General features: G+C 40.8%; 2 protein-coding genes across 2 annotated transcripts; both read left to right on the top strand.

Moving 5' to 3' along the window:
• The first annotated feature begins 3,014 nt into the window (after positions 1–3,014).
• LOC128198496 (uncharacterized) lies at positions 3,015–8,968 on the top strand. The gene is made up of 2 exons (XM_052884278.1): positions 3,015–7,677; positions 8,831–8,968. The coding sequence occupies exon 1, from the start codon at positions 4,015–4,017 to the stop codon at positions 7,651–7,653; it is 3,639 nt and encodes a 1,212-aa protein (XP_052740238.1). The 5' UTR covers positions 3,015–4,014; the 3' UTR covers positions 7,654–7,677; positions 8,831–8,968.
• Positions 7,696–9,435, top strand: LOC128198497 (uncharacterized). Its single transcript, XM_052884279.1, has one exon. The coding sequence runs from the start codon at positions 7,705–7,707 to the stop codon at positions 9,202–9,204; it is 1,500 nt and encodes a 499-aa protein (XP_052740239.1). The 5' UTR covers positions 7,696–7,704; the 3' UTR covers positions 9,205–9,435.
• Positions 9,436–9,734: the final 299 nt, after the last annotated feature.

Here is a 9,734-nt window from a genome sequence, read left to right as displayed (position 1 = left end):
GTCACAGGGATTGCTTGCGCTGGATGCTTGCAGCTCGGTACTGTGGTTTTTGGAAGCTCTTTCAAAGGCATTTCTCCTATGGCTGATAATGATGATGATGTCGATGATGACTGCCTCCGTGGCGCAGTGGTATGCACGGTGAATTTACAAAACGAAGGTCCTGGGTTCGACCCCCGGGTGGGCCGATTGAGGTTTTCTTAATTGATCCAGGTCTGGCTGGTGGGAGGCTTCGGCCGTGGCTAGTTACCACCCTACCGACAAAGACGTACCGCCAAGCGATTTAGCGTTCCGGTACGATGTCGTGTAGAAACCGAAAGGAGTGTGGATTTACCGTTAAATTTACCTAGGGTAAATTAATTATGTGTGTAAATAGTTAATTTATTCTGCTATTTTTTACGAAAACCCGATTATCAACTGAGCAGTGTAGTGTAGTGTGTCCGAAATTCAAGGCAAAAATTAATATCATCATCATTTTCAATCCATAATCGGCTCACTGTTGAGCACCAGTCTCCTCTCAGAAGAGCTGGCCACCACGCTGGCCCAATACGGGTTGGCAGACATCACACATGTAAAAAATCAAGAAAATTTTCAGATATGCAAGTTTTCTCACGATATGTTTCCTTCACCGTTTGAGACATGTGGTATTTAATTTCTTATAATGCAATGAAAAATGGGAAGTGCATGCTCCGGACTGGATTCGAACCTACGCCCTCCGAAATCGGAGTCAGAGGTAATTTCCACTGAGCTACGTCTCTAGTTAATATAGCTGTAGCATGTTAATGATAAAACAGTTTTGACGGCCTCCGTGGCGCAGTGGTATGCGCGGTGGATTTACAAGACGGAGGTCCTGGGTTCGATCCCTGGCTGGGCAGATTGAGATTTTCTTAATTTGTCCAGGTCTGGCTGGTGGGAGGCTTCAGCCGTGGCTAGTTACCACCCTACCGGCAAAGACGTACCGCCAAGCGATTTAGCGTTCCGGTACGATGCCGTGTAGAAACCAAAAGGGGTGTGGATTTTCATCCTCCTCCTAACAAGTTAGCCCACTTCCATCTTAGACTGCATCATCACTTACCATCAGGTGAGATTGTAGTCAAGGGCTAACTTGTAAAGAATAAATAAAAATAATAATAATAATAATAATAATTAAACTTCTAAAAAGTGTCAACAGTGTTGTGAAACAAACAACTAGTAGGTATTGAAAGTGATATGCCTGCTAAAGTTTTGTCGTTAAATGTTCACAACTCAAGCAAGGGGACGAGCAAACTTGTATTGTTAGTGTTTACTTAGATATTATACATAATGACGATGTATTTCATCAAACAGGTACCTACTAAGTTAAAGTAAATAGTTCATAGCTTTCACGAATGTAGGTACATTATTGTAGTCACTAAATTAAGTGCCGACTTTAAGTACTATGGATTAAGCATTTTTTCGCGATGAAATCGATAAGGGGTATGAGTAAAGATAGCTTGATATTATTCAAAAAGATAAGATCATTCATTCAAAAAAATAGAGAATTGTGATGACTGAGATTAAGTGCTAACAACTATATTCATACAACAAACAACAATGAATGTTGTCAAAAACAAAACAACAATTAATACAACAAACGTACAGGGAATCATTACACTAATAATATAATTTACGACACAATCCGGACCAACTCGCCACATTCATTACACCGCGTCGGATATGGATAAAGAATAGCGCGCATTACTGACTGATCCACTTTTACTACATCACTCGGACAAAAGAAGAAAAGAAAAAACAGACAGCGATACCGATTCGATGATAAAGTGATAAGTAAAGTTACGAAATAAAAAGAAAATATATAAATGATCTTTTTATCCCCTTACAAAGACCTTTTATTTGATGTATCACACGATGAAGTTTATAAAAGTTTTTTTTTTTCAACTTTCTATCATATTCTAAATTTGAATAAGGGGTCACTTATGGGGAATAAGTGACCCCTTATTCAAATTTTACCTATTCACGTTATATTCCTATAATTTGGTCACAAGAATTTATATGTGTACCAAATTTCAACTGGATTGGTCTAGTACATTCGGAGAAAAGAAATAGACATTAAAATGTGCACGAGTGATATTTTATGGGTTCCGTTTTTGTACTACGTACGTTCGGAATCCTAAAAACGTGGTTTCAGTTTTTAAAAAATTGTATTATTTTATTTTTAATAAATCAAATTTAGATTCTGATACACCCACATCTGTAACAGATTCCTCGTATCGATTATACCTAACATTCGCCCATAAAAACGAAATGCGCGTCTAGCATTTGCGAGACGAAACTAAATACGTAAATTAATTTAAGCTTTGTCGAAAACTGGGTCTCATGACAGTTTTGTATATCTAAAACTACATGATACGTTACATTAATAGAGCAGAAGGACGTTTTAGTCCCAAGGTGCTTGAATGGCGTTCTCTTACGAGGGCATTGGTAGTTGAACCCTGACGAAGTAGCTCGATGACATCAAATGCATCAATAAATGAAATGCAAGGAGCTACTGGATGCAGACGGCTCATGCCTGTGGCGAAAGTCATAGGAAACCTACATCTCTATTGAACGCTGTTGGCTGACTATGATGAATTTTAAATGCTTCCTTGGGCTCTACAAGTCTTTGTGGGTTCTCTACCACTTTTCTCCATTCATTTTTGTTCTTCGCGTTTTTTTTCAACACAACTTTTTCTATTTTTTTACAATTTATACAAACGTTACAAACCAAGTTCGTTTGTCTCTACTCTACTACCCCATTCATTAATTTGACTCTACTACCAGTTCGGATGGCAGGTTCTGCATGTTAACTATTTGTAACTAATTTACTTTTCAATTAGCAAGAAATACTACACCAGTCCATCTCTACAGTCTAGGAGCAAGTGCGTACTAACTCGATTGAGAACAACACTCCTAATCTGCAACCAATCGAAAGTTGTGGCATTAAACAGTTTACTGAGAGAGCCTTCGACGTGTCTTCAATACGAATCACTAAGGACGGTGTTAACGCCAAAGAATGGCATTGTTGATAGTGCGGTCGAACCCTACCCTCTGCTACCGTGGACTTTAACTTATAACAGATATGTCATCTGTATTATTATTATATAACGTCATTTTATCTACCTTGTCTATGACAATTTGTATTTAAAAGAAAGAATTAAATTATAACGGACACTCCGCTGTAAAAATCCGAAATAGTTGTTTCTTTCTCACCTTTGTAATCCTGCAAAATAGTTAAGAGATCCTGTAGTCAGAATCTCATTGTGTAGATTCAATAATTTACATAATTGGCGACCGTGTGACAAAACTACAAAGAAATTGAGAAGAAAATAATCAAATCCAGCGTGAGTCGGAGTAGCCATCACCGAAACGTCAAATTCGTTTCGCGGTATCAGGCTCAAACAAAGAAGCCATTGCTGCCAGGCCGGGACCCGCCAGTTCCGCAAGTACCAGGCGCAATAAGAAAACCCAGCATCGGACACCGCCGTAATCGTCGGGCCGAAGAAATCGTCGTTCCGGAGCATCGGAACGGAACGCAGCCACTGCGTCCCGCAAATATCGGGACCAATCTCCAAGAGGGACACTCATCGAGCGCCGGCGTAGTCGTCAGGCCGAATCAATTCAGATAAGTGCCCAAAATCCACATTAAAACATCATATTCATCCATTCATATTCATCCATCCATATTCATTCATCACAAATCCATTTCGCAATTCATCCATAGCTCCAAATTCATCCACATATCACGCACTATTCGTATAGGTATCCATTTGAATAACACATTCACTTAATTATTGTAAATTTGCACCTCATAATATCATACGTGACTCATACGCGTCATCCACCATTTAAAAATTTTAACGGTACGTGCATCGCATCGGTCACTGCGCGGGCGACTAAACTCAACTCAGTTACGTAATATTGTACCTACAAGTACATCGCGAGTGCAAAAAAGATAAGAAACCGGTTTGGACAGACCGCGCGCGTCGTATTTGCATAGTTATGTCGCTCAAAGAATTAATTTTAAAACGCAGCGCTATTAAGGGCCGAATAACTAAGTTTAAAAATTATCTGGCTAAAATAAGTCAAGAGTCTTTAGATACGTTGCAATTAAGCGAGTTAAAAATTAAGTTAAGTAGATTCGAGCGCTTAGATAGCGAGTTTTCGAAATTACAAGGCCAGATAGAAACATTAAATGAAAGTGAGCTTGATGACGAACTGGATACCCGCGAGGAATTTGAAAACGAATTTACTAGTTCCACCGCCTTGGCCCTCGACATTGTATCGCGTTATGCGAACGTTCGCAGTGCTGAAGGGTCTCATAACGTTTCACTAGCAGCCGATGGTTCTAATAACAGCCAAGAACAAGCCGTTAGTCACGAGATCGGGTTCAAACTGCCACTTATTCAAATTTCAAAATTTGATGGCACAATTTTCCGATGGCTCGAATTTCGCGACACATTTAAATCATTAATTCACGATAATGCTCGCATCCTACCAGTTCACAAATTCCATTATTTAAATTCATATCTGGAAGGAGAGGCCGCCCGTGTTGTCGGAAATTTGGAGGTTTGTGCCGCGAATTACGACAAGGCGTGGGGCTTGCTATGCGAGCGTTATAACAATAAGAGGCAGTTAATAAGCAATCACCTCGACGCTTTGTTTAACATTGAATTACTGTCTCGCGAATCTGAACATTCGTTACGCGCATTAATAGATAACGTAAATAGAAATTTGCGCGCTTTAGCGAGTTTAGGCCAGCCCACCGAGCATTGGGACACACTAATTATACATATGGTTTGTTCTAAGGTGGATAATCAAACTAGCATGAAATGGGAGGAGCACCGAAACACTTTGGATGAGATGCCATCTTTAAATCAATTCAACAAGTTCTTAAAGGACAGAGCTGACGTTTTAGAGTCGTTTAATCGAAATAAGGCTCAACATCAACGAACATCTAATCCGCCAAACGCGAGCGGTAAAAATAGAAATACAAATCCACACAGGTCGGTAACTCTTACCTCACAATCAAACACACATGTTCGCAATATAAATAATAAGTTACGCGATCCTTGTGTTGTATGCAAGGGAAATCATGCAATTTATTCTTGCCCTACATTCTTAAATAAGACTCCTGAGCTGAGACTAGCTGAGGCTCAGAGGCTTGGGCTTTGTATAAATTGTCTGATGTCCAACCATCGAACTCGCCACTGCTATGCGAGTCGTTGCCGCGAGTGTAAGGGGCGCCATGCCACGCTCCTTCACAGACCTTGTCCAGCAGGGCGAGATCAGAATAGCTCCGTCGCAGCCCAGTCGGCTTCCGACGATCTATGTGTAAATTTTTCCAGACAATCCATTGCTCACGTCATGCTGTCTACCGTGTTGCTAGAAGTTTCAAACCCAGCGACCTTTAAGTCTGAGACAGTTCGTGCGCTACTGGACAGCGGCAGCCAGTCTAGTTTTTTGAGCAAGCGGGTCAAGGACAGCCTAAATCTGGAGTCGATACCCACCGACCTCAGAATTGTAGGAATAGGTAACACCAAAAATAATCGCGTGACTGAGAGGTGTTTTGTAAAATTGAGATCCCTACAAAGTGAGTACCAGACCGACTTAACTTGTTTCATACTACCGCAGTTAACTACAAACATACCAAAGTTACACATTGATCGCAAATATTTTAGCCTACCTTCAAACACTAAGCTTGCCGATCCTGATTTTAACAGCCCAGCGCCTATTGATGCGCTTATAGGGGCGGATCTGTACTGGGAGATAATGGGTTCTACTATAAAATCGTTAGGTGACGGAAGGCCATATTTATGTAACTCGCAATTCGGTTGGATTATTTCCGGACCAATAGAATTGAGTAGGTGCACAAAACAAAACAATTGCAATTTTGCTGTTACCGCGTTATCGGACGAGCAATTAGACAATCAAATATCGAAATTCTGGGAAGTCGAAGAGCTACCGCAGAAATCACTTCTTAGTGATAGCGAGAAAGTGTGTGAGCAACACTTCAAAACACACACAACTCGTTTAGAATCCGGTCGTTTTAGCGTCCGATTACCTCTTAAGGATTCACCCACGACCTTAGGAAATTCACTAAGTCAGGCTAAGAAACGATTTTTCAACTTAGAAAAACGATTTCGTAAGCAACCTGAATTAAAACAGGCCTACCGCGAATTCATAAACGAATATATAGACTTAGGTCATTGTTCCGAATTAACGAACTTTTCATCAAAATCGGGCTATTTTCTTTGCCATCATCCAATTATTAGGCTAAAAAGCGAATCAACTCGCTTACGAGTGGTCTTTGATGGAACGGCGCCTTCTAGCAACGGAGTTAGTATAAATAGTTTACAGCTCATAGGGCCTACTATCCAAGACTCTCTTCTATCCATTATATTACGGTTTCGATTACACAAATACGTTCTCACCGGCGATATAGAAAAAATGTATCGGCAGATAGAAATTAACGAAAAGGATCGAAATCTCCAATTGATATTATGGCGGGAGGACGAAAATGAACCGTTACGCGCATTACAGCTAAATACCGTTACCTACGGGTTCGCAAGCGCTAGCTTCTTGAGCACTAGGTGTCTTTATCAACTAGGAGAAGAATGCGTTGACGAAAAAATCAAAACAATAATACAACATGATTTTTATTACGATGACCTACTAACGGGAGCCGATACAAAGGATCAGCTGTCTTACATTTTAAATTCTATACAAACCTCGTTAAAGGAAGGTTGTTTCAATTTAAGAAAGTTTCGTTCAAATTTGCCTTGTATTTTTCAAAATTCTAACTTAAATTTGGAAGACAATCTATGTCTTAGCAACTCAACAAGCGCGTTAGGTCTAGGTTGGGACCCTAAATCTGATATTTTACATTTTTCATGCCAAACTCCGTTGGAGCGCAGAGCAGATATTATGTCGAAGCGTCAAATAGTATCGAACACTTGTAAAATTTTCGATCCTCTAGGTTTAATTTCCCCGTCCATTATTCTAGCTAAGATACTCGTTCAAAAGATATGGACGCTCAAGTTAGATTGGGATCAACCAGTACCGCCTAACATAATAAAAGAGTGGGATCGCGTGCAAGCGAACATAGACGTTTTAAACACAATTAATATTCCGCGTTATGTGCTCTGCGACTATCTTGTTAAAGTCGAACTTCATTCATTTTGCGATGCCTCGATGAGCGCGTATGGCGCTTGCATTTACTTAAAGTCAACAGACGCGCACGGAAGAGTGAGTGTTAATCTTTTGTGTTCAAAATCGCGAGTAGCACCGTCGGGAAAGCCGATGACAATTCCGCGTTTAGAATTATCCGCAGCATTGCTCGCCGCTAGACTTTGCGTATCGTGCCTAGATTCACTTCGCACACCTATAGTTAGCTGTGTGCATTGGTGCGATTCAAGTGTTGTGCTCGGGTGGATAAATACTAGTCCCAGTAAATTAAAAATGTTTGTGGCTAACCGAGTGGCTGAAATTTGTGAATCTACGCGAAGCAGTTCTTGGCGGCATGTACCTACGGAATCGAACCCGGCTGACCTTATATCAAGAGGTGTCGACGCCATACGTTTAAAAAATTCGAACCTCTGGTGGAACGGGCCTGGATTCCTACGCTTAGAGGAATGTTAATGGCCTACTAAAATAAACTGTAAGGTAAGTGAAGAACTGCCCGAGTTAAAGATGCACTCTGTTATCGTCGAACCAATTATTTTAAATTTTGAAAATTATTCTAGCTTTATTAAGTTAAAACGTAGTTTCGCATATGTATTAAGATTTCTAAATAATATTAGATATCCTAGCGCTAAAATGACAGGCAATTTATCACATGCAGAATTAGATAAATCGTTTACAAGGCTCGCTATTTTAAGTCAACAGAGTTCATTTGCACAAGAATATACTAACATTTCTAAGAAATTACCCATCAGCACCAAGAGTAAACTCGCAGCCCTAAGTCCATTTTTCGATGAAGATAAATTAATACGAGTAGGCGGTCGACTCGACGCAGCAGCGTGCGGGTACGACCAGAAACACCCGATCATTCTAGATGGCAGGCATCATTTAACAAAATTATTGTTTCGTTTCGAACATAGTCGGCTGATGCACTCGGGTCCTCAGGCCTTGTTGTATTCTATTAGAGAAACAGTATGGCCACTGGGGGGAAGGTTACTAGCGCGGCGCACGGTGCGCGATTGCGTAGTTTGCACTCGCCACCGCGGGCGAACGATGACGCCCGTGATGGGAAACCTACCTAAACAACGTGTAACGCCTGCTTTCCCGTTTCATACTATAGGAATCGACTTCGGGGGACCATATTCAATGTTAAATAGAAAGGGTCGCGGTGCTAAAACTTCCAAGTGCTATTTATGTATTTTTATATGTTTTCGCTATAAATGTGTACACTTGGAAGTAGTTAGCGATTTATCAAAAAATGGCCTAATTTCGGCCCTCAATAGAATGATTTCTAGGCGTGGAAGACCGGCGGAGATTTTCTCTGATAACGGCCGGAATCTAGTCGCAGCTGCTAGGGAAATCACTAACTTCTTAAAAAATAATCCCGTCTTATCAGATTTCGCAGCAGATGAGCAAATAAAATTTTCATTTATACCTGCTTATGCACCTCACTTCGGCGGATTATGGGAGGCGGGAATCAAGTCTGCCAAATATCATATCAAAAGATATATGGGGAACAGCAACTTTACATTTGAAGAATTATGTACGCTTTTTTCACAAGTGGAGGCTATACTGAATAGTCGCCCCCTGTATCCCTTGTCTTCCTCTCCTAACGACTTTCTCCCTCTTTCTCCAGGGCACTTTCTAATCGGTCGGCCTCTGACTGCGCTTCCGTCACCGCCCATCGCAGACCTGAGCTCCAGCAGTCTCGATCGTTACAAGAGGCTGGAGAAGGTGCGACAGCAATTTTGGAGTCGCTGGCAGAAGGAGTATATAAGCGAGCTGCAACAACGCACGAAGTGGCGTACTAGCCACGATAAGCTAAGTGAAGGTGATCTCGTCTTGCTTCAAGAAGACAACGTCGCGCCCCTAAACTGGCGTCTAGGCCGAGTCACCGCCCTGCACCCGGGGCCAGACGGGATCACTCGTGTTGCAGACATCCGCACCGCCCGTGGAGTAGTACGACGAGCTCTAACCCGCATTTGCCCCTTGTTCCCTTCAGTGTCTTAAACGCTTTGCGTTTCAGAGGGGGGAATTATGTTAACGCCAAAGAATGGCATTGTTGATAGTGCGGTCGAACCCTACCCTCTGCTACCGTGGACTTTAACTTATAACAGATATGTCATCTGTATTATTATTATATAACGTCATTTTATCTACCTTGTCTATGACAATTTGTATTTAAAAGAAAGAATTAAATTATAACGGACACTCCGCTGTAAAAATCCGAAATAGTTGTTTCTTTCTCACCTTTGTAATCCTGCAAAATAGTTAAGAGATCCTGTAGTCAGAATCTCATTGTGTAGATTCAATAATTTACAGACGGATTATAGTCAATGAGTGAGCATCACAAAATAATATATAATAATACCTAGAAAAAAAACAATATACAGAATAATTTGTATGAAGCGGCTTTCACCATACCTCGAGAAATTACAATACATACCAACGAGTCGACATTACGGGCAATAAACATCTTTCTTCATCTACGAGTACAAGAAATATAATATAAAATTTTACAAGAAACTAATATAGAATCT

This window comes from Bicyclus anynana, chromosome 11 (genome assembly GCF_947172395.1).
Source record: "Bicyclus anynana chromosome 11, ilBicAnyn1.1, whole genome shotgun sequence".
NCBI classification, from domain to species: Eukaryota; Metazoa; Arthropoda; class Insecta; order Lepidoptera; family Nymphalidae; genus Bicyclus; species Bicyclus anynana.
Note: the sequence above shows the minus strand (reverse complement) of the source record. Positions and strands in the feature narration are given on the sequence as shown.

Coding starts and splice junctions, on each gene's coding strand:
- LOC128198496 (XM_052884278.1), top strand. CDS start 4,015: ATGTCGCTCAAAGAATTAATTTTAAAACGCAGCGCTATTAAGGGCCGA.
- LOC128198497 (XM_052884279.1), top strand. CDS start 7,705: ATGCACTCTGTTATCGTCGAACCAATTATTTTAAATTTTGAAAATTAT.